Source organism: Podarcis gaigeae (genome assembly GCF_964106915.1).
Source record: "Podarcis gaigeae genome assembly, chromosome: 4".
Taxonomy (NCBI): domain Eukaryota; kingdom Metazoa; phylum Chordata; class Lepidosauria; order Squamata; family Lacertidae; genus Podarcis; species Podarcis gaigeae.
In genome coordinates this window covers 39748666-39774682 of record NC_139677.1, presented here as the reverse complement: position 1 = coordinate 39774682, position 26017 = coordinate 39748666, and the positions used below count along the sequence as shown (strand labels likewise).

The 26017-nt window shown below is 41.5% G+C and overlaps 1 protein-coding gene across 1 annotated transcript in view; it reads right to left on the bottom strand.

Moving 5' to 3' along the window:
* The window catches only part of WWC3 (WWC family member 3), a 60196-nt gene extending 35472 nt beyond the window's left edge, over positions 1-24724 (bottom strand). The window contains exons 1-3 of the mRNA XM_083734204.1: positions 23976-24724; positions 4382-4491; positions 3561-3764 (exon numbers count right to left, since the gene is read on the bottom strand). Coding sequence (XP_083590330.1) covers positions 3561-3764; positions 4382-4491; positions 23976-24229 — 568 coding nt within the window. The 5' untranslated portion in view covers positions 24230-24724. The remainder of the gene's footprint in view (positions 1-3560; positions 3765-4381; positions 4492-23975) is intronic.
* Between the last annotated feature and the right edge of the window lie 1293 nt (positions 24725-26017).

The following is a 26017-nucleotide window of genomic DNA, read 5'->3' as shown; positions in this document are numbered from 1 at the left end:
TTATAAACTGCATTTAATGAAACCTAGTGAATTACCATTAACCATTTAACAAAATTCCCTTCGACAAGTTTTGTTTTGCTTTCAAGATCAACGCTTTCAAATACATTCTCTCTATCTGCCCCAAAATAATCTGCTTAACTGAATGCTAGGGACACGGATGAAAAAATGTAAAATTGTTTCTTTTCTGGTCATAGTTCTTATTGTCTGCTGGATACAAAAGTACTAACCTAAAACATTCTATATACAGTAAATACAGGACATTGTATATACAATGTATATAAATGTATATACATGACATTAAATAATGGATGTTGACTGCCAACACAAAACATACCATAGGCATATGGTAATATCCCCTTTTGATTCATATTCTTCCTCTGGTAATACAGATTAAACAAAATGAATTATGTCTTGTACATTGTTATGCATATGTACGTATTTTTTATTGTATTTTAATACTGTGTCTAAGGTACTAGTCGATCCTCAGAGTCCCCCTCTACAATTCTATGACAGTCTGACAGTAAATTACATTCTGCTTGCATTAAATTCATATTTTAGTAATATATAGTAGTTTTTGTGTATGCACTTTTATAATGAGCAGAATTCATCACAGGCATACTAGAATGTGGTCATTTGCCACAACCCACCATAGGGATTCGTGAGGAGTGCTGTGTCACTTTTTATTTTAAAAAATCCACATTGAAAGTACTCTGGAAAAACTTCATAAAGTACAGTAAATGACTAGCTTTTCAATTCTGTTTTGTACACAGCTCAGCTTTATTTGTGCTATATAGTTTCATTTTTATTTTGTTTATAGGAAATTTTACATGGCGCATTTGTTTTTATGTAAGCTGTGTTAAGAGATTTTGTTATACCGAGTGGTATAAACTGAATTAGTTTCTGATGAGTGGTTCAGCACTATCAGATAGAACTTATGGATTCTACTCACAAGGAAGAATTCCACTTGAACAATGGAACCAACCCTTCCCTCTCCCCTGCAACATCCTCTCAAAATCTACTCCAAAAGGTTAGGAAATCCATTGGAGCCATTCTGGAGTGGGCGGGGGGTGGAATGTTGCTTGTATGTTGCTGGATCCAACATTCTGAGTTTAGAGGACACAGTACTTGAAAAATACAGGCCTTGGTTCTCTAATATTTATGCCAAACAAACATTAAAATACGTATTTGTAAGCTTCAATAGCTAAAGAAAATCAAGCTACTAATTTTCTACTGTCAGTTTTGAAAACTATGAAAAAAATTTTTTTATAAAAACAGAATGACTCATACTGTAAAGCATCAATTACAACTAAATTGTTTTTCCTGATTCTATTTCTGACATGTTTGGTGCCATGTACCTCTCACAAGATATGTATGATGCACGAAGTTTTAAACCTTTGTTAAAGAATTATAGAAGTTCTGTTAGATTTTTCAAAAGGTGTGTGCCATGAGTGATAATTTAAAATGAAAATAATACTGATCACTGAGTTGCTTCAAATTTGTAGGATTTTCTCTTTTACTTTTCACCAGGCAGAATACTCATACCCTGTACCCCCATCACACATACAAAAGGACCCTCTGGATCACAGCCCTGGTGTAAAACTTGAATTCCTGACCTTTTAGATACTGGATAAAATGCTGTTTGCCAGCACAGTTGAAGTTTTAACTTGTAATATAAGTTTTCTCTTTATTAAATACTCTGATGCCCTAATTCACAGATGCACAAGTGGGAGATCAAAACATACTACAGTGGTACCTCGGGTTACATACGCTTCAAGTTACAGACTCCGCTAACCCAGAAATAGTACCTCGGGTTAAGAACTTTGCTTCAGGATGAGAACAGAAATTGTGCTCCGGCGGCACTGCAGCAGCAGGAGGCCCCATTAGTTAAAGTGGTGCTTCAGGTTAAGAACAGTTTCAGGTTAAGAACGGACCTCTGGAACGAATTAAGTACTTAACCCGAGGTACCACTGTAGTTGGTTTTTAGCTTAACAATAGCACTCACCCAACAGAGCACTACCTGATATTTAAAATCCCTAGAGTTTAGAGAAAAAGTTGCAATGCCATATTTGGAGGGCTGGTATTAAACCAAATAAAAACTGAAAGCCACACTGAAGATATAAACAATTCGTTGTGCATATATTCCCTGCCTCAACAATATACAAATAAAGCTTTTCATGCCACACAAAGTTGCATGAGGCAAATTCATCACTGGATTGGAACTGAAGCAAGTTAGTTTCACTTAGTGCCTATTGAATCAATGATAGTTAAGTTAGGTATTGCTAACTTTTCACATTATTTCATGGAACCTAACATGACTTGACTGCTTTTGATCCAAACCATTTATAATTTAAATAGCGCCATCATATTCTGAATTCCACAGACAGGATGAATAAATAACAGCATTATATCATGTTTCTCAAATTTTCCACATGTAAGATGGTTTCTTAATAAAGCTCAGAAACTTCAACTTAGCCTGCAAAGTGTAAAACTGGCTTGACTAAGACAGCTTTCAGAAAATAATAAATCAATGAATTATTTAAAGGCAATACTAATAAAAGCAAATGTTCCCAATAGTAGCCTTCTGAAGCAGCTTTTCTTTTTTTAAAAAACAAAAAACCTGCTTGATATCGTTCCACATATCTGTACACAGAATCGAGTTAGGCCCTTAATTTTTGAAGATTCTACATGGAAACAAAATTATCAGTTTTCTGTTATAATTTTTTATTGTATTTTTACTTTTGGATCCTGCCCTTCCCTGCAAAGGGAAACCTGGGTGGCTAATACAGGGGTCTGCAAACTTTTTACCCATGGTAGGCAACCTAAGGCCCGGGGGCCGAATCCGGCCCAGTCTCCTTCTAAATCCGGCCTGCGGATGGATGGTCTGGGAATCAGCGTGTTTTTACCTGAGTAGAATGTGTGCTTTTATTTAAAATGCATCTCTAGGTTATTTGTGGGGCATAGGAATTCGTTCATTATTTTTTTCAAAATATAGTCCGGCCCCCCACAAGGTCTGAGAGACAGTGGACCAGCCCCTGGCTGAAAAAGTTTGCTGACCCCTGGTTAAGAACATACAATAATACAAATACAAACCACAAAACATTTAAAGTATCACTCAAAACATATTAAAATGAACAGCAGTTGATACCTTCTAAGTTTTAAAAAGTGCAGGCCCATTAAAACAAAACTGCATTTTAAGGATTTACAAAAGGTCTAACATCAGCTTTACAGATTTCAGAATTTCTTCACGTAATGCATAGACCTTAAAGAGTTTTAAATCAAAGCAACAGAATCAGAATCTGGGCTCCGATCCACTGTACATGCATAACTCTTTAAAAACTGAAAATCCCTGCTAACAGCTCTTTTGTGAAATAAGAGGGCTCATCAGTGAGATTGCAACCTTTTTAAAAAAGGGCTCCACAGCTCCAGTCGTTGAATCAAGGAGGCGGAACTGCTGCAGTTGAGGAAGCATTTGCAAATGAAGTTCTTAATCCAGCTAGGGAGAAATACATAGAAGCCGAGCATTCAAATATGAACCATTTGGAGATTAAAGGTAAACTTACAGCTGGCATAAGAGCGACTGTCATCTTCACACATTTTATGCAGCTGCTGATATTCTTCTTGTGCTAGCTCAAAACGCTGCTGCTTAATTTGGTAGATTTCTTTTTTGGCATTAAGTGCTTCCTGGGCAACAATTAAATATTCCTTCAACATGCGCTCCTGCTCTCTTCTCCACTGCTCTCTTGGGTCCTCAATCTGTGTGAGTTCTGACAAGGGGGGGGGGGGAAGTGTTCAGATTTGTAAAGTGGCAAAATACATAATCATCATGCTAACACACCAATTTGCAACCTACAAAACTGGCAGGCCTCCACATCTATACTGACTTCTAATTTGAAGACAGTTATTTCTAAAATATGTAGTCTAGCCTTCAACTGCCTGATTTGGATGCAACGAAAAACCACTATTTAGCATTATGTGCATGAGCCTCTTCCTTGCACCTGCAAGAGGTCAGAAACATCCACTCTTGTTTTCAAATAACTTCAGAAGAAACAAATTATGCTGAGCCATGAAAGCAGATCCAAGCAGTTGTGTTTATAAAGGTTGTCCATCTTATTTCACTGTCACACCTCCGTCAAATGCAGCTACCTTATATCTCAGAAACTTTACATCAAATTACACAAAGATAACCTGAGCTCATGGGAGCCATTAACATATTTCATGTTGTCAGAACTGTTTAATTATGTTTTAGCCTTACCCAATACAGTGCTCCTAAATACATTTCTATAGAAATTACTTGTGTGCATTCATTTAGGCTTATGGGTGCATTAAAAAATTAACTGCATTAGTTCCAAGGCATTTTTTTTAAAAAAATCCTTTTACTTACGATTGATATGGTCCATGTAATAAACACCAATCTGTTGATCGTAAACAGTTTCCCATCCTAAAGGCAGTTCATCGCCAACACAGTCAGCAAATGTCAATGGCTTTGTAATCCTATAAATAGCATGAAAAATGGAAATGGGTTAAAAGTGAAGCGTTCAGCTAAGTGACACTACAGTTGCCTATAGAAGTTATAATTTGGGGAAAGCCTTAGAGAGCAAGGATGGGGAACCTGTGCACCTGCTGTTGATGTTGGAATCCAGGTTTCATCAGTCACAACCAACTTGGCCAAAAGATGAGAATAATGGGAGATGTTGTCCAGCAACATCAGGAAAGCCACAGGTTCCCCATTCCTGCACCAAGTCTTTGAACATTGAAGTTAGTACTGGTTGGATGAAGCACGTACTATTTCAAGAGGTGGATATTGGAAGATATCTTGTAGAACAAGAGAGGCAAGATTTTCTTTTTGCATTCTAAGCTTAACAGTTTAATTATTGTGGTATGTAGCCCTACAGGTTTTTCCTCTAACAAAAAGGACTGTATTGAAATTCATTGCTATTACAAATTGAGCCTAGTATATGGTTCGTTTTTTGTTTTTGTTTTAGAAATATCAATGCACAAGAAAGTGAGTTTGTTTTCTTTTAAAATCTAGAAGTGAAACATTTACTGACATTAAAGATTTTTTATAACAAATGCAGTCATTTGTAAAATACCCTAATTTCACATCATCAAAACCTAGAACATACATCAACTTGAGCCTTTACATGCAGTTATATTTGTAACAATGGCTGTGGACATATATGATTTATCAACATTGTTCAAGCATTTTCACATCATACATTTTTGCAGAAAATGCTTGCAAGTTTTAGTTTCAAGCTAAAAGAAGACATATCTAACAACTAGAAACTTTTTACTTTTCTAGTAAAAAACAGAAAGAACATTACCAATTGCATATTTTCATATTTAAAATTGACTCACATACATTGCCAAAGGCTTGGGGAGAATTAGCAAGCATCCCTTCCACCCTGACAATTACAACAAAGGTAGGGATATTGGTTTATTTGTCATGATACAAATCTCTGTTGCTCTACATCAGGGATGGGGGAACCAGCAACCTGCCAACATGCTGGATGCTCACAGGTTCCTCATTCCTGCTCTAAACAATGATTTCAGCTCTTCCTTTCTAAGTGAGAAATCTTTCCTGAACCTACTGTCCACAAGAAAGGATTACAGCGTTTCAAAGTTCCTGCATTATGGTAATTGATTTTACAGTATTTTGTTTTCAACTTCCCAATCATGTTTTCCCACTAACTCAGGAGTGTCTGGGATTCACCATTACTCACGGCTGCAAGGAATACTGCCTAATTCTACCCCAGATGTGTGGGGTGTCTGTGTATTGTTCAAACCAGACTTCAAAGAAACCCAATAGGTCTCTTATGGTTTTGCCAGGTCTCCACTATGGACTAGATTTCTGCTCTTGTATTATTTGGCGAGTCACTCACTACATCTCTACCCTACTCAAAAGTTTACTGACTGACCTAGTAAGACACTTTGCTGTTTCCACTCTCTTTCCTTTCTCCAGTCAGTTCCCTGTTCACTGTGTTAATATTAAATTTAAAACCATGTTTTCAAGTTAATTTTTTAAAAAAATAATTAAACTACAGCTTGTTAATTTGGGTGATAAGCTGTGGTTAGGCAAAAACAGGAGCAAAAGCACCCAAACCAACCTCTGCAGAGGAGGACAGGGGACAATGAGATCAGATAAGGCTATAAACTATAAACTATAGTTTAGCACAGGGATGGAAAACCTGTCACCTTCCATAACTTGCTGGCTACAGTCCCAGTCATCTCTGTCTACTGGCCATGGGGCTGAGGCTAATGAAACTTGAGAGCCCAGTAACACCTGAAGAGTCACAAGTTCTCCGTCCCTGGTTTCGTCCCTGGTTTCGTATCGCATTCAGACACAATTCCTTCCAGTAGCACCTTAAAGACCAACTAAGTTAGTTCTTGGTATGAGCTTTCGTGTGCATGCACACTTCTTCAGATATCTGAATAAGTGTGCATGCACACGAAAGCTCATACCAAGAACTAACTTAGTTGGTCTTTAAGGTGCTACTGGAAGGATTTTTTTTTGTTTTGACTATGGCAGACCAACACGGCTACCTATCTATAATTCAGACACAGCCAGCCTTCACCACACTGCTTGGCATTCCAGCTGAGCAGCAAAAAAAGCCTAAAGGATACTGCAGAATCTGCATGGAAAATACTTTAACCAAAGACTCGCAACTCAAATCTTATTTTAAATTACCAAGTCAGCAAACTCACCACAAATGCTCGCACTCATTGAGGGAATAATTGGCCCTGTGCAGAGATGCCATTGTGAGCTAATGAAGCAACCTGCAGCTCTCTCTTGCACACAGATACCCAGACAGACAAAAGATTTGCTACATCAGTTTTCAAAAGTATTTTGAGAAGTGTTTAATTAAGAGGCTCCAAAGTGGCAAGCGCGTGCAGGCTGTTTATCAAGATTATCTCTTGATAGTGCCAAGAAAGGCAACAGTTTTTGACATGTCTTCACTAATAAAATTCTAACAAATACACAAATGGAACAAAAGAATACACCTATCTTTAAAAAAACAATGTCAGACTGAAGTTGCATCACTATTAACACTACATTTGCTTTGGGAAGAACTAAAAGGTAAAACTTTTCAGTTATTAAGCATAGGTTACGTACTAGCTCAAATATTTAATAAGCAAATTCCCCAACAGCATTTGTATTTTTATATTATGAATTATTGGTTGTATCACATTTACTGTCCATATAAAGGTATGCATAAATCACAATGACAAAATGTTAGGCTTCTGATTTTATAAGTCTTTGTCTGACATTTTTGAAATATTCTCTTTTGTGAACTTGGCAGCTACACTATCAGAAGAGGGAAGCAAGGAGTAAAGTTATTCACAGTAAGAGCTGCTTACTGTGCTTTTTTTTCCAAGTAACATTTCAGTGCTGGAGGCACTATTAGAACTTCCTTCACCTTTGCAACTACAGCCTGTCTGGCAATACATTCCAATACATTCCAGACTTAAGGGGAAAGCCAGAGTCAAGCTATGCCTCTGTTATGGGCACAATATTGTTTTCCAAAGAATCCGGCCAGCTGCTACTACATAAATATGCATTGTTCCACCTGTACACATTATTCCACCTTCCTTCCAAAGTAGGATCATACAAATGCTAAACACATAATGGAAGCACCTATGGCTTATTGTCTCAATCCTTGCTAATGGCTTGTTATGGATCTCCACTGTTCCCAATCAACACCATCAACTTACAACACCCACCATGTAAGCCACAATGGGGCTTCACATATATATCTAGGCACATTCATGAATAGAACTAGTGCACATTTGTTGGTCTCCAACTAGCTGCTTTACTGAATGTGCCTACCATAAACCCTGCCAGCTGAAAAAAAGCAGCTATTTATGTTGCATGCTGTATGAAATTAACATACGTTCCACTTGACACAAAGCCTATTTTTCTTTCATTTTTAACACAGTTGTAAATGTTCTTGTGTAGGCAAGTATTAAACAAAACTAACAATGTATATCTCTATTAGAATTCCAATTTATGTAAGTAGTGCAGAACAGAACCACCTCTTCAGTGTTAAGAACTTTTGACAATATTGCAGACAATGTTTGAATTCTCTAATGTTTTGGTAACAAGCATCAGTTATTCCACAAAAAGTTAACTATCTGTGATGAACAACAGGACTATAAATCATCCACTATTTTAAATATAACAATGCACACATCTTAACAGCTTGACTAGTGAGCAAAACTAGTTAGTTACCTCTTTCTAGATTCTAAATATTCAAGTTTTACTAGCTATAGATGCAAAAAATATATATAAATGTACACTTGCAAACATCTTAACTGTTACCACTCTGGTTTTATTCTGACATTAGCTAAACAATTATTTTTAGTTTATTTTCTGTATACTGAATACATAATACAACCAAAATTAAATGTTTCAAAGTTCAAAATTAAAAGAGAAGTTACATGTTCTTACTTTCCCACTAAAATCAATGGAACTTCAAAATCTCTAACCTTGGGCAAATTGAGTTCTAGTGCTTAAAATAAATCTATATAAAAGTAATCTTAGTTCTGAACCTTTAAAAGTTGAATTCTAAAACCTGTATTAACTATGAAAAAGAAGCCTGTCTGCAATTTTTTGTTTCAATAAAATATTCAGCTTCTGCTGCTCAGTCAGCCTGAAAATAGTCACTAGCCTAATCATCTCATACAAGTTAATAATTGTTCCACACAAGATATGCAGTAGCACTGGGTTCATTTAAAAAATGTGGGCTAGTAAATATTGTAATTTGCAAAGCTGACCTGTGGGCTCAAGAATCTCATCCTTTGAAAATCCTAGTGGACCCCCTTCTGGCTTCTGAAATGGGGAGCAGGTATTATCTGGGGTCAAAACTTTAATATTGCTTTTTTAAAGGAGAAAATGAATTCATAATATCAATGTCATGGAACTGCCATCAGGGCCGGAGGGAGAGAGCGGGCTCCGGAGGGGGCCCTGAGAGCGTCCCAGGATGGGAAAAGGCAGCCCATCTTCTGGGGAAGAGAATCAGCGTAGCACCAGTGGAGAAGGGGGGCAGATGGGGGAATCGGCGAGGCGGTCCCATAACTCCTTGCCAGGGACCAGCAGGGAGAGTAAGGGTCCTCCGCTGCCTACACCCTCCTTGTGCAGAAGGCTTCCGCGCAGGGAGAGTAGGAGGAGACTAGGCGTCAAAGAGCTTCTTTGCTGGAAGAAGTTCAAGAAACGCCCACTGACGGATTCTGCCAGCGATTGAGACAGCCACGGGTGAGTGGCTGTCCGGACAGAAAAGGTTCACTCAGGCAACCCAGCCAGGTGTTGCGCCGGTTTACACACGAGCAACCCCTAGAACCATTACAACCAAGTTCATCTACTTTTCTCCATTGGCACCTCATGAGGAAAAAACGGTTTACTTTTCCAGCATTCAACATTATTATTCTTAAATATACGAAAATGTTGTCAGCCACTAGGAGCTACATTCCTCAACTAATTATACCATCACAATTATGCATTTACATTATCATAGAGAACATTGCTGAAAATGAAATCCACTGAAAAACCTAAGCTAGGGAGCATCAACACAGCTCAGTCGATAGGGCATGAGACTCTTAACCTCTAGATTGTGGGTCTGAGCCCCATGTTGGGCAAAAGATTCCTGCTTTGCAGGGAATTGAGCTAGATGACCCTGGTGATCCCTTCCAACCTTCCAATTGTATGATTCTATTATTCTAAGTGGTAATTTATGACTAACCATAATACTTCTACAGATAGAAGTTATTTTCATAGGATCCAATATTAGCCACAGTTCCATTCTGTTCCCCCACCGCCAGCTCTACTCTCCCCCCTCAATCCAAGTATCATTAAGCTTAAAATAGACATTTCCGTTTCCTCTGATTATTTCCCTTGTAGTTTCCAAACTTCAGAAATGTTTAGTCAGTATATCAGCTTCCTATGTTTGTATTTCAAATAGGATCAGTACCAAGAATTCTCTTCTGTAGTGATTACCAACAAACAAAATTTGTCCTAAGACATCAGCTGCTTGTTGGCATTTTTCTGTGAGCTATATATTGCCGGAAGAATGATAAATGGAAGAACTTAAATCTCTATAGCATATCCCACATAGAAGTATTTCACTGAGAGTCCTCAACCTACAGAAAACTCCTTCCAGTAACTATGTAAAACTGCCTACCTAATTTATATAGCTCCTCTACAGCAGAAGCCAATGTGGTATAGTGGTTAGGGACCTGGGAGATCCATGTTCAACTTGCCACTCAATCATGAAGCTCACCTGGTGACCTTGGGCCAGCCACAGCCTCTTAACCTACCATACAGAATCATTGTAGGGATTAATTAAGGAGTGGGGTAATCCAGGTATTCCTTGAAGAAAAGGAGGGTGAAAGATACAACAACAACAACAACAACAACAACACCCCACCCATCTGGCTGGGTTGCCCCAGCCACTCTGGGTGGCTTCCAACCAATAAAAACATAATAAAACATCAAACGTTAAAAATGTCACAATACAGGGTTGCCTTCAGCTATCTTCCAAAGGTTTTGGAAGATAGAGAAAGGATAGGTCAGAGGTAAAGACAGTGCTATATTAAGATGGTGTGTGCCAATGATAATCATGAACTTCCCAGGCAACCTGGCCACATAGTAGGGCATGGCCCTGGGTCCGAGATGCAATAAATAAGCCCTTCTGCTTACCTGCTCAAGAAAGTTGGAGAGGGGCCAGCCAGATGGAGATATCAGTCTCCAACCTGGCATCCAGAGATCTTCACGTGGTCGCAATTGGACCTGCGCCAGACACAAAATGTGCCTGGCACCTGGGGATATTTGAACACTGCAATTTGTACTTCAATTTGAACTAATGAATTTGGTAAACCATTAAACCATTTGATGGGTGGAATTCTAGCTTACTGTGTACCTCTCTAGGAACTGCTAGTTGTATGTAAAGCTCATGCTTTTGTTCAAGCTAGCAATGCTATCAAACAATTGAGGTGGTACAATATAGGGAAATAATATCCGCACCCTAAAATGGCCCTTACAAAGGTTCCATCACTGTGAGAAGATATGAAAAATTTTACGCTAACTGCAACTAAACACAAACATATTTCAGGGATACAATATTTTTTCAGATCTGATACATTTTGTTAAGAATGGCACAGCTACTGGTGGAACGCTCTGCCTCATGAGACCAGGGCCCTGCAGGATCTGATTTCTTTCCGCAGGGCCTGTAAGACAGAGTTGTTCCGCCTGGCCTTTGGCTTGGAGCCAATTTGATTCCCTCCCTTTCTTTCTTTTTTCTTTTCCTTCTCCTCCTGCGATGAGGCTACATTTTAATATTGTAATGTTTCAATATTTTAATGCTGTATTTTAATTTTGTTTTTAAGTTGTAATTATTCAACTTGTTTTTATTATTGCTTCTAAGCTGCTCTGAGCCCGGCCTTGGCTGGGGAGGGCGGGGTATAAATAAAAATTATTATTATTATTATTACTATGGTCATCATTTTGTGACTCATTATACAGAAATCTTAAAATTAACAGTTTGACAAGGTAAATTTGCAAGTTTAGAAACATTAAATTTATTCTTAACCAAAAGGTACAAAAGGCCAGCAAATGAATTAAATACTATGCATAGCACTTTCCATCAAAGGTTTCATCAAGCATTATGTCATAGTCTCTTTCAAATGATAGCAATAATATTTCAAGTTTCCGTACCAAGACAAATGCATGCAAAAAATAATCACCGAGCACACCGCATCCAAAATATGGTCAAGTACTCCTATTTTCATACTGTATTTTTTGCCCCATAGGACGCACCTAGTTTTTTTGGGGGGGGGAATAAAGAAAAAAAATTATTTTCCCCCCCCAGGCCCAGGGATGGCGCGGGGGAAGCCCCCAGAACAGCCTGCTATCCGCAAGCCTAGGGAGCTTCGCGCCGGGCTCCAGAGGGTTGCGCAGGGCTTCGTGAAGCCTGGAGACCGAGAGGGGTTGGTGAGCACGACCCCTCTCGCTTTCCAGGCTTCAGCGAAAGCCTGTATTCGCCCCATAGGACGCACACACATTTCCCCTTCATTTTTGAAGGGGAAAAAGTGTGTCCTATAGGGCGAAAAATACAGTAATTATTTTCTGGGTGTACTAAAATTGGATGCCAGTCTGGAAATGTTGTAACAGCTGAATATTTTAACTGGCAACACCCTTATACCAACATGTTTTTATGTCATATCAGCTATAAATCCAGAGACACAGAACATTTAGTTTCAGAATTAAAATCATTTTGCGAACTTTACCAATACATCTCTCTCTCTCTCTCTCTCTCTCTCTCTCTCTCTCTCTCTCTCACACACACACACACACACACACATATATATATATATATATATAAAATTACTGTTCCACCTTACCAGCTTCTCTTAACTATATGCAGCATATGCAGCTAGGAATGTTAGGGCAGTGCTTTTTTGTCTATAACGATAGAGTTGGAGAAAGCTGTTCATATCAAAACACCTAATCAATTAATGGAATAGTCAGTATGTAAGGAATTAGAAAAGGATGCTGTGATTACTAAGAGTCAGCATGGGTTTCTCAAAAACAAGTCATGCCAGACTAATCTTATTTCTTAGTGGATCAGGGGAATGCTGTGGATGTGATGTATCTTAACTTCAGTAAGGCTTTCAGTGAAGTCCCCCATGATAGTATTGTGTAAAAGGTAAAGGTAAAAGGACCCCTGACCATTAGGTCCAGTCATGACCGACTCTGGGGTGGCGGCACCCATCTCGCTTTATTGGCCGAGAGAGGAGGCGTACAGCTTCCGGGTCATGTGGCCAGCATGACTAAGCTGCTTCTGGTGAACCAGAGCAGCGCACAGCAATGCTGTTTACCTTCCCACCGGAGTGGTACCTATTTATCTACTTGCACTTTGACATGCTTTCGAACTGCTAGGTTGGCAGGAGCAGGGACTGAGCAACGGGAGCTCACCCCGTCGCGGGGATTCAAACCGCCGACCTTCTGATCGGCAAGTCCTAGGCTCTGTGGTTTAACCCACAGCGCCACCCACATCAGGCAGTGTTATTATTTGGTGCATTTGTAACTGGTTGACTGATCAAACCCAAAGAATGCTCTCCAATGGTTCCTTGTCATCGGGGAAAGAAGTGACAAGTGGGCTGCTGCAGGGTTCTGTCCCAGACCCAGTGCTGTTCGACATCACAAGGTCCCTGGCCCAAGCCATGCAGCTATTGTAGATAGATATCCACTAGCCTCTGATTGTCAATAATTTTGGGTTTCTCATGGTTTGCAGCAATTCATTTATCCAGACAGACTTACAAGCATCTGCCATCATCAGAAGTACAAAGCGTCTTATCTGTGCAAGCTATGACTTCTGCTGATGTAGTGAATGCCTGTGATTATGCCTAGCAATAAAAAGCATAGCTCAGGATCAAAATGCCTGCCACAACTATTTAACTGCCTCACTAAAAGTACTGTACTTTTTCCAGCATGCAAGTACTCTCTAAGATAGGCACTGAGGACCTCAAACCTAGGGGACTCTGAAGACCAACTAAGTTCTTGGTATGAGCTTTCGTGTGCATGCACATGAAAGCTCATACCAAGAACTAACTTAGTTGGTCTTTAAGGTGCTGGAAGGAATTTTTTTTGTTTTGACTATGGCAGACCAACATGGCTACCTAACTGTAACTGGAACTAGGGGACTCTGCTCATGCAGCACACCCTCACCTGCCTGCCCTGCTCCCACCTTTGAATGTTTCTTCCTTGCTGGAATAAGCATTCAACTGTGGTGCCTCTTGTTTGCTTGGATGAAGAAGAGTTACGTATGTGGGGAGGAGGTGGATGTGTATATATAGGAACCTCTGTGCGAAGGTAAAAGTCACATTCATTGCTCCTCTACTTTTGCTTCTGGTCCCACCCACCACTGGCATGCAGCCTATGAGGCTGAAAAAGGTTCCTTACCACTGCCAAGGCACCAACTGAAGGAGAAATATTTTCATTTGGAAATGGAAACAGTATGTATATAGCTGTCCGATACATGGAAAGTAGTCTGCTGTTCTTCCTGAAGGAACTAGAGCAAGCATACCTTTCATTCCACAACTTTTAAATGCTGTATTGGACTTTCTTTTACATATAGTATCTTTACCTGAATACCAGAAAGAACAAATCTGTCCTGCTAAAGAAAATTACAGAAAAAGAAAGGGTGGGAAAACCTTCCAATATGGAATAGTGCTCTTTCTTCAATAAAAAATTAACATGAATCTACAGATAAAACACTTGCCTAGGCTCTTCTTAATAAATATATTCAATTATTAAGCAATTGGTTTCAAAATTCAAAATTAGCGTAGCGAAAAGCTGTTTCAGTGTAAGTAGAACAAAAAATGGAAATCCTCCCATATGATGAGCACTATGATTTCTCTGATGTATGCGTATAAAATATATATAGCTGGATTCATTATAAATAGCTGGGAGTAATGCTGGCATCCTAGATAATAAAAAAATAGTAACAAACATGAGACATTTAAAAATATTTTCATTAATTTTTCTGTCTCCGCCAAAAGTAGACACCACAGAGCTTTTTCAAGTCCAAGAGTGTATTTTAAATATACATTATATACATTTATGCATACTTAAAGAATATTTAAGCTACAAATTTACAATCCTGCATTTTGAAAGGTTTATTCATGGAAAAGCAAAGTAAATGCATTTCCATGGACAGACACATATTTTCCAGACCAGAACTGTAGATGCTCTGTGATTGATTCTCAACTTTAAAACATCCTTCTGCTTAATAATGGCTCATCTTCACTGCAGTTTTCTATACATGAACTTTGTCCATATGTCTAAATCCTCTGAAACATTTATAAACTAATTTCAGAGTACAACCTGCAGAGCAAAACCTATATGAAATAATTTTGCAGTCTCCAGGCCTTTTAGTATTTTGCAAAACCCAATATGTGCTCATTTAGCTTACAAGACATAGGCAAATGAACAGCTTGATGTGAATCTTAACAAAAATAGATTATCAAATATTGAAGCATGTAACCTAAGCATTCAAGTCAAATCAAAGCCTATTTATTTTTTAAATTTGCATTTAATATTCAGACAGGTTTACACAAATCTTTGATGTCTAGCTTGTACATATGCCAAGGCAGAGATACATCTCAGGCTTACGCAATTTCCCTCCCCTCTTGCCAGCACACGGGAAAATTTACTGGATTCTGGTTTTATAAATGGCTACATAAGTAGGCCCTACTCAGTTCAGTATGAAAAAGGACAGAGATTCTTGTCTGCAGTCTCTGTCCCACATTAAAATTTTCTACACACAGCAGGAGAGAAAGCTCAGTAGTGTGCCCTGCTGTGTGTACAGCCTGAATGCTAAGAAAACTGTTTCCAAAAACAGTGAAAGAAAAGGAGCATGTACAAAGAGAATTCGCCAAGGAGAATGAATCTTTAAAAGAGCTAAAAATGTCATTTTATTTACTATTTCAAGATACTATTATTTGTTGTTTTTTGGCCCAGTGGCTAAAAATGTCTACATAAGTATATTATTTTAAAAAGAAGGAACAGGAAGCACAGAAACATATTATTTGATGATGAAATTGAAGTATGTCTATTGTACTAAATAGTTAAAAAAAATTAAGTTTAAAAGTCATCTAGCTATAGCATTAGAATCTATCTGCAAATGAAATCCTAAGAACTGGAGAAAACAACTCAAATAATACTGCATACCAGTTTTTGTAAGCTCGCCTATGTTGTAGCAGGATATTCAAGGGAAATTCAGAATGACAGATAAAGTTATTCATATCAAATTAATCACCACTTTCACAACAAGTTCCCTAACCAGTTTCATGCCTGAATGGCATATGAGAATTTGAGAAGTGTGTCCTTGCACAAAGGAATCCAGAATAAGAATGATTTCCATTGCAAAACAATTTGGATATACAAGAATGACACTTAAAGGGAGCTGGAATTGTGCAAAATATTCGTCATCATCTAATCCACAGCTGTATTAAATTGTCATATATCACCATCTCTTTCCCCATCCTCTTAAGCACAGGTGGGCACACTGGCAGGATCTTCTATGTTTTACTAGAACCCCAGGATAAACTAACCATAAACAGGTGTAAAAGGGATAAAACAGAATTCTCAGCATTAAGGAACAGGGTGCCTCTAAGCTAAGGTTACCAGATTTTTTTCAATGAATCCGGGGAAACCTTTCAACTTCAATAGGAATGACAGGATTTTGTTAGGGGACTGATTTGTAAATCCAGGGACTGTCCCTGGGAAACGGGGATGTCTGGTAACCGTATTCTAAGCACAAACTGAACTCAGAAATTTGTTTTCAGTACAGTGGTACCTCTACGTACCTGCACCTCTTGTTACATATCCTTTGGGACGTGCACACGGCAAACCTGGAAATATTTTTCCGGGTTTCGCCACACGCGCATGCGCAGAAGCGCTCTATCACGCTGTGCATATGTGCAGAAACGCTCTATTGTGCCACACGCATGCGCAGAGCAGGCACCTCCAGCTGCAGAAACCTTGAGATCCAACCAGAGCTCCAGAACGGATCCCGACCGCAACCGGAGGTACCACTGAACTAGAACTGAGTTCGCAGTCCTGTCAAACATAACTCCACTCCGGGTACCCTGCATCTGGCCAAGTTTTCTACATCCCAACAACCTCAATTAGGAGAGAAATAAAACTCCTGTTCCATGCACTAGCATACTAGACCAGGGTAGCCAACAAGGTGCCCTCCAGACATGTTGGAGTACACTCACATTAGCCCCAATCAGCATTATCAATGGTCAGGAAGGTGTGAGTGGAGATCTGGAAGGTCCACATTGGGTACACCTGTGTTAAGTGGTGCAAGCAGAACGACGTTCACTTGGACTCTTCCCCCTCTCTTCGTCCTGCATGCCCCCTAATTACGAAGCATATTTGGGGACAGTGGGGGGCAAATTTGGAAGGAGAGGGAATAAAAAGTCCTGTTGTACAAGTCACTCTGCTCATGTATTTATTTAGTTGAAAACTACGCATATTTTGCCAATTAAAAGTATTACTGATTAAGGTTGTTTTTATCATTGAGAGATTTTCACACTTCTGAAGTTTTAAGAGAAGCTTCTGAGGTTTCCAAGCCCATAGCTCTGTACAGCATGTACTTCCACACAGAGAGCTGTATCAGCTACAAATTAAGCAGGTACTTAAATACAACACTAGTTTCACTAAGCCATCATCTAACATCTTCATTCAGTTTGCAAACAAGGAAGACGGTTCTTATTTTCATCTGAATTTTGGTGCAACCTTCAATTATTTAATGTGTTAACATGCTATCAGTACTTGTGTAATATTGGGGTGTGTGTGTGTGTGTGTGTGTGTGTGTGTGTGTGTGTGTGGAATTTCATAGCTCATCCCTGCCAAAAGCGGTTTGAAATCACCATCAATCACCTGATTGGCAGTGACCTCAAATCCTGGTGAGATGTAGCTGGAACCCAAGCCATGCCTGCAAAGAAACATTTTGCTTTGGACTTCATTTTTACTTTCAGGCTGCAAAAGAAAATGAGTCGCCGGTTGTCAGGAGCTAAGGAAGCCCACTCCTGGTTTAGCTCGTGGGTTGGTAGAGTATTTAAATTACGTTACAAGCAATTTGAAAGAATCTTTTTTTAAAAAACACACCTTGCAATGCCTTCTATACATCCAAACGAACTTTATATTACGCTTCTCAAATGCCAGTTCCTTATGCCACAGGGCAAACTGTTTTTGAAACCACAAGGATTTTCAGCAAAACAGTGATATAGCAAGACCTGCTTTTCAAAGCAAAATGTCCCACTAAAGATGCTCAAAGTAGTTCTTTGAATCCTGGCCATAGATTTGTTTATTAGCGCTAAACATGGAAAACTTGGTAACAAAGTTTGTGTTGAAAAATTAAAATTATTTGAAAATTTGGCTAGTGCCCTTCGTTCATTATTAATACAAAAAGAAACTGCACACATTTTTACTGTTTTGTAAAAAACAAAAGCACAACATTTCATGGGTTTACTTAACATTCCATGCGTATTTCTGGTAAAGTAGTTTTGGCTGATATTCAAGCTCTCCAGTTATGAAAACACAATTCAGTATAGGAAAACACACAGATATTTCTTCTTTCATAGGAATGCATAATACTCACAAACATTCTTTCTTGGAAATGTAGATAAAAGGTTTATGACTAGTTTCTAAATGACAACATACTCAGCTTTCCTTTTTAAAAAATCAAACAAGAACAGATGTAATCTTATTGAAGCAAGCGCCTGTTAAAATTTAATCTATATAAATAATAATGTGACAAATGTATACTGCCACATGGCATTTTAAATAGAATTAGGGTCACACGATCAAGCAATCTACAAAAAGCAGTCTACAGATTAAAGTGATGGAAACAAGCGAGGAAGAACACTCCCTGCAAGGCCCTTTCCACCTGGCCTAGGGGGTGGGGCCCAGACTCAACCTGCCTGGAGGATGCAGACCATTTAGATCCCTTCTAATTTGGATTCAGGCCTCATCATGGGACTGAAACTGCCTTGGTCGTGCTGGTTGATGATCTCCGGCGGGCTAGGGACATGGGTGAAAGCTGTGTCCTAGTTCTGCTGGATCTCTCAGTGGCCTTTGATACCAGTGACCACAACATCCTTCTGGACCGTCTTGAGGGGCTAGGAGCTGGGGGCACTGTTATACAGTGGTTTCACTCCTTCCTCCTGGGCCGTGTCCAGAAAGTGGTGTTGGGGGGATGAGTATTCAGACCCCTGGACTCTCAATTGTGGGGTGCCTCGGGGCTCTGTCGTTTCCCCCATGCTTTTTAACATCTGTATGAAGCCGCTGGGAGAGATTAACAGGGGGTTTGAGCTGGGTGTTCATCAGTATGTGCATGATACCCAGCTCTACCTCTCTTTTAAATCAGAACCAGTGAAGGCAGTGAATGTCTTGTGTGAGTGTCTGGAGGCGGTTGGAGAATGGATGGTGTCTAACAGATTGAGGTTGAATCCTGACAAGACAGAAGTACTGTTTTGGAGGAACAGGGGGCAGGTGGGTGCAGAGGACTCCCTGGTCCTGAATGGGGTAACTGTGCCCCTGAAGGTCCAGGTCCGCAGCCTGGGAGTCAATTTGGACTCACAGCTGTACATGGAGCTGTATATCAGTTCTGTGTCCAGGGCAGCTGTCTACCAGCTCCATCTGGTACACAGGCTGAGACCCTACTTGCCCGCGGACTGTATCCCCAGAGTGGTGCATGCTCTAGTTATCTCCCGCTTTGACTACCGCAATGCGCTCTACATGGGGCTACCTTTGAAGGTGACTTGGAAACTGAATTAATCCAGAATGTGGCAGCTAGACTGGTGACTGGGAGTGGCCGCCAAGACCATATAACACTGGTCCTGAGAGATCTGCATTGGTTCCCAGTACGTTTCCAGGCACAATGCAAAGTGTTGGTGCTGACCTTTAAAGCCCTAAATGGCCTCGGTCCTGTATACCTAAAGAAGCGTCTCCACCCTGATCGTTCAGCCCGGACACTGAGGTCCAGCTCCGAGGGCCTTCTGGCGGTTCACTCACTGCGAGAAGTGAGGTTACAAGGAACGAGGCAGAGGGACTTCTCGGTAGTGGCACCCACCCTGTGGAACACCCTCCCATCAGATGCCAAGGAAATAATCAACTATTTGACTTTTAGAAGACATCTGAAGGCAACTCTGTATTTTTAATGTTTTACAATTTCTTATGTGCTGTAAGCTGCCCAGAGTGGCTGGGGAAACCCAGCCGGATGAGCGGAGTATAAAACAACAACAACAACTACAGAGGCAGTGGGCTAACAGGAAAATAACTTAATTATTGAAATTATTCTGATTTAGTTATAACAACATTTGGAGACCAGTGAGTTGTACCAACAGCTTCAATGAAAAGGACAGGATAGGTTTGAAGGAGAATTAAGCACATTGGCACTCTGGAGGCACTCTGCAAGACAGTTCCATGCATAAAACATAGCAAAAACGTCATCTGTGTAGAACTTTAGATGGCTTAGGGGAGCAATAGGTGGTCAAGATAAGGGCACAGATGGAGATGTATATGAAAACTAGAGAGATAAAGAAGGCAAGGCCTACATGGTTTTAAAAGCAAGGATAAGAAGCTTGAACAGGATTCAGGAATGGACAGGAAGTCAGTGTAAGGATTTAAGGAAGGGCATTACAAAGAGGGAGTGAATGATTCTGGCAACAACAGAGGTGAATGCTTTGGCAGCAAGTTGCTGGAAAAGCAGTAGACCCAGGTGAGAGAAGGGAAAACCAGAGGAGGAAATTATGTAGTAATCAAGGAAAGATATGACCAGGGTGAGGCCCAGAGGGTTGTTGTTGCTTTTTGTTTGTTTGTTTTTGCTGAATCAAGCAGCAACAGCCATGTTTTTATAACGGGAAACACACCATAGTTTGACAATGGACTAGACGTGGGAAGCACAGGAAGCAGTTTCTGCTACATGCCTGCTCAATATTTCAATGGGTAAGTAAAATGAGCAAAGGAAATAAAGTGCTTGGAAAATGACAACAAAGCAGAAATATGTCTAGGTGGAAATATTAAAGGTAGCTGGAGATATGAAACTTGGGGAAGGGCGAGAGCTTGGGGGCAAAGTAGTAGAAGTGTCATCAGTGTATAGGTGGTACAAAATCACGGCCTGTGGGCAGGCCACTCAGGCAGCACATGCAGCAAGGGCAGCTTACACTTTTCAGCCAGAGGGATGCATTCAAAAACTCAGCCAACCTTCCAAGGGTCATATGGACTCTTTCTCATAATTACACACAGGTGCACACATGCAACCCCCACTACGGTGATAGGTTGAGAAGAGATATTTCAATGTCTCTTCTCAGCCCTGTGCTACAACAGAGCAATTTCTTAACCGTTGCAATGGGTGGAGTGGAAAGGTTTGAACTTCTCATCTGAGATCTGTGCTGTGATGGAGACTCAGATCGCAGACAAGAAACTGTGACTGAACTTACTGGGTTGGCAGAACTCATCAAACTGCTTTATGGCCTGACCCAGCTTGTAGGCACACCACTCCTCATAAATGCAGAGGGAAGTGGAGAGGGCCAAGAACACTTTCCTGAAGAACTCCAATGAAGCAAAAGGAAAGTAAGAGCTTCCCATTAGGAAAACATTCAGAAGGTGCTCAGGCAAATCAAAAGAGGACCAACTGGATCATGGAGATGTTGTAAAAAGACATGCAACAAAACAGAATTCCCTGTTTGCCAAGGATGGCAGGGTACTAGACTACTTCAGGACAACCCACTCTGAGCTTTTCGTTACTTGATATTAGCTACAGGTGAACTCTCCTTACTTTTTACAGTCCTGACATGCAGTGTGCTAGGAATTGGAATTGAAAAAGCAATGGCACTTGGGACCACTGCAGCAGCCCTTGCTATTACTTTTATTTAAGTTCTGAAATGCAGCACTACTTTAGTCCTTATGTGCTTCAGTGAGTATCAAGACGACAGAAAAAGCAGATGGGGGAACTTTCTTCTCTGTGTTCTTCGCCAATTTTCCTGTTTAAGATTAAGAATTGGGAAGGGAGGGGAAGGCTAGTGGAGGCTAGGAGTAAGGCAACCAGAACACCTGCCCCCAATCTATGTGTGTTTGTGTCCTGGAATTTTGCCTGTCCTCTGAGATGGCCTTTTTAAAAATCCGGAAGTTAGTTTACAAAACCAGGCTGGAGCAAATTTTGACAGCACCCCTAATCAGTATGCATCTCAAAAGAAGGCAGGTGAATTATCTCTGCAAGTTTTTCTCAAATAGATCATAAAAAGCATATTATAGCTAGCTTCCTTCTGAAACAAGTCTTTTCCTGAAATTTTTCCTTTCAAATATTTCTTTTCTTTGATCTATCTAGGCAAACATGGTTATAATTAGTTTAGTAGGATCCATAAAAGCATATGATAAAATAGGAACTCTGCCTGCATATACCACAGGAATCATAGTCTTAGACCTAGCCCACATGCTGTCATGGGAAATCCTGCTGACAGTTAAGGAGTTCTGCCAGAAGATATTGCTTGTTCTATTTTCCTTTTAGCACCAGCATACAATAGTCACAAACAGGAGCAAGATCTTTAAAACAAAATACAAAAAAAAATGCTTGACAATACATTAATTCATAAATGCTTTGGCAGCATCTATGTGATCTTCCAAACATGACTATGATTATTTTAATTTTGATTGTACTGTATTGTTTCTTTGATGTTTGCTGCCCTTGAAGTGTAATAAAACAAACAAATAAATATGAATGAAATTTTGAACATGTGTGCACAGGGATCAATGTCAAAAGCTATAAAAATAAACTTTGCATTCTTGCATCCACCACAGTATTCTAGTCGTGATGTTTTCAAAGGCATGGTAAGTAACAACATGTTTTCTGTAGCACTTCCCATGTGTAAAGCAACTTAATGCAACAACATCTCAATCATGCAACTGTGCAAAGGGTTACTATTTTCTAATTTGTAAATACAGGAAAATAAGTGATTACAATTCATCCCAAGTCTTCAGCTGAAATGCAGTTTGAGCTCCAGTCTTCTAGACTCAGTTTCAATGTTTTATCCAGTCAACCATGCTGGCTCTAGACAATAAAAAGACCTGCTGCTTTTTGACAAGTAAACTCACTACATGAAATCACTGACAACTGTTAAGAGGGTGTGTTTAGCTTCTTTTGTCACTGGTACTAATAGCGCCTAAGTTTAAATACTATTATCAGTTCAATTTCATGCATATTTTATCAGAAGTTAGGCCTACTAATTTCTACAGCATAAACTTTCAAGTTACAATGCATAGGATTTCAGGCTTAGAAATAACATTTTTAAAACTTGTTCAAAGTTTCCTAAAAGTAACATGTTTGTGACCTTTTTTGGTTGTTCTTATTAAAGGTACTATGTAACTGTAGACTCTGGGGCTTTTTCTTACGCACCAACACAACCTTTGCTTTTAATGTTAGATGTTAGGAAAGGTGTGTTTTTTTCAGCAAAAGAAGCTGACAGCTTTCTATTATAGAGAGGGAGCCAAAGAACCCTTCTGCTTTTTGATGATTAAAGCTTCATTCAAGAAATATACAAAGGCACATCAGGATACTGATTGGTCTCAAAGCAATTTTAGTAGCAATACTTATTAATGTCGAAATGCAAGATGGTATGCCTTAAAAATGCTGCATTTGCCATAACCTCTAAAAGAAACAAAATGTCACAGAACAGAGCCAGAATGAACTGTTGCAATACCGTTGTTTTAGATTTTAGGTCCGGGACACAACACCTAAGCATTATTGGGGGCAGGGGGGATTTTCTACTCTTATTAAGTAAAGCAACCTAATAACACTACCCATGCAAAGCTGAGATACTGCTAAGTCCTGCCTGCTTACTAATTTATTGTTCAGAACAGAGGCAATCCTTCCCACGCAGAAAAAAAAAAGATTTACAGGGGCACCTAGGTCAGAATCCGTTGCTGTTATCAGACAGAGGTATAGGAATTCAAACCACAATCTGCTAAAACAAGATACTGAAGGGAGAAGGAAAGAAAACAGCCCTGGCTTCACGGCATTGCGAAGGAGAAAATGCCCCCCCCCCCCGCCGGCCTCGTCTCCTGCGAGTGAGAACAATGAGGCGCGCTCAACACTATTCTCGCCAGCTTCCCCTCCCAAAAAATGACACGGGACAAAATGGAGTTGCGGTGTTATCCCAGGAACCGGGAACGTCCATCCTTAAAACTTGCAAGGAAGGAAGGCGACTCGGGGAAAGATGGCCCTTAGAACCGAGTTAAAATCGCAGGCCCCTCGAGATGCTCTTTCCCGGAGCCTAGACCTTCCCTTCCCTTCCGACGACCATTTCTGCAGGCCCCGCAGCCTTAAAGCAAGGGCCGTCCCAGGACACGGAGGGGCTGTTGCTAAAGGGAGCCTCCTTTCGGAGGGAGGAAAAGGGGCCTCCTCGCCCTTCCTGACCTGTCCCGGGGGTCGATCCACGACGTCTGCCGGGTGTTGTGGTCGATATAGAAGACTCGCCCGTCGTAGTCCCTCGCTTCCTCCCAGCCAGCGGGCAAAGGCAGCTCCGAGTTCTCCCGGCCACGCGGCGCTGCCGGCTGCACCATCCCTTGCCCCATAGCGGCTGGAGCCTGTTGCGGCGGCGGCGGCGGCGGCTGCTGCTGCGGTGGCTGTTGTTGCTGGCGCCGCCGCCGCCCTCCGCTCAGCCACGGCATGGCCCCGCGGGGCCGGAGCCTGGGCGGCAAGCGCTCCCCTTCCAGCAGCTGCTCTGCGGCCGCGGCGCCCGGGCTGCCCTGCGCCGCCTCCAGCACGGACTAGCGAGCGGCCCGGCCTGGTGGGACACAACTGGGGCGGCTCCCCGGTTTGCAGCAGCAACAACGCCGCCGCGCCGGGCTCTTCATCCTCTCGCTTTCCCGCCTCCACACCCCTGGTCGGGCCCCGGGACGAGCCCTGCCGCCGCCGCCGCCGGCTCCTCTCGCCCGAGGAAGAGGGAGAGCGCCGCCACCGCGAAATTCCCGCCCTTCCTTCCTCCCTCTCGGCCTCCCAGCAGCCCCCGAGAGCGGCCTCCTCCAGCAGCTCAGCCTCGCAGCCCCGTCGGCTCCCTGAGCTCCATCCCGCCGGCGCCTGCCCCCGCCATCTTTCTCCGCTCGGGCAGGGGAAAAAAGGAAACCCAGCGAGCTCAACTTCGCCTCCCGCTCCGCCCCGTCGCCTCTTCTCCGGCGCGGCGGCAGCAGCAGAGCTGCTCCCTCGTGAGGGAGAAAGAGGGGGGACTGGCCTGAGAGGAATGAAAGGACTCCGCTCTGAAATGGGGTCTGAAAGGTCGAGAGGAATGAATGCAGCTGAGAGAGCTGTGTGGGGTTTCTTTTTAAAAGTTAAAACAAAAAACACGCATAAGGCAAAGTTGGGCAGGTTCCCCCCCCCCCCCGACGTTTGCGCTCAAGAGCACATTGCTTGAAATCATGTTGCCAGGGAAGCTGGTCGGATATCAGAACGAGATGCAGGTATCCTTGCAAACGAAGGATGCTGGTATCCTTGCAAACGTGTGAAGAGGCCCACTCATGCCAGGGATGCCAACTTGAATAAAATGTTGAGGTTGAAGCAATCACATCAATTTGAATGAAATAAAAAAAGTTCCTTCCAGTAGCACCTTAGAGACCAACTAAGTTTGTTATTGGAATGAGCTTTCATGTGCATGCACACTTCTTCAGATACATATCTCGAAGGATTTTTTAAATTTTTTTTTTTACTATGGCAGACCAACATGGCTATCTACCTGTAACTAGAACCATTTGAATGATAATGACCATTAACTTAGGGGGGATCAAATCTTTTAATGGGGAGGACCTCAGCCGCTAGGACAGGGGTCAGCAACCTAAGGCCCATGGGTCACAAGCGGCCCATGGGGGGTCATTTAGCTGGCCCATGGACTCTCACTGCCCACTCGGAAACCCCCACCGCCTGCTCAGTTGGCTCCCATGCACCGAACTAAACCACTGCGGAGCAGAGCGGGGACAGCCTTCTGCGATGCTGGCTGGCTTCCCATTGGCTGCAGGAAGCTCCTGCAGCCAATGGGAAGCTGCGCACACCTCTGCGCTGGAAGGAGCGCCAGAAATAGTGTTTGTGCATGCATACACGCACTGCAGTGTCTGTGGGGCTGTGAACTGGCCCAAGCCACAAAAACCCTGCCGATCGCTGCTCTAGTCGTTGGCTCTTACGACTGGCGCTGAGGCTCAAGGCACGCTTTATGCATAGCCCTGTACAGTACACATCTAGTTAGAAACAAGTGCTCTTCCTGTGGACATGTTCCCTTTTAACAATACTGCATGGGATTGCAGCCCAACATGCACAAGCAGGGAGGCAGAACCTGGCACCCTCCCGGAGACTCCCAACACTCACCAACCCCTGCCCAACATGATTCATGGGGGGGGGTGTCTGTGGCCTAACAACATCTGGAGAAGAAACACAAGCTCCCCATCACTCAGCCAAAGTGAAGGACAAGAAGA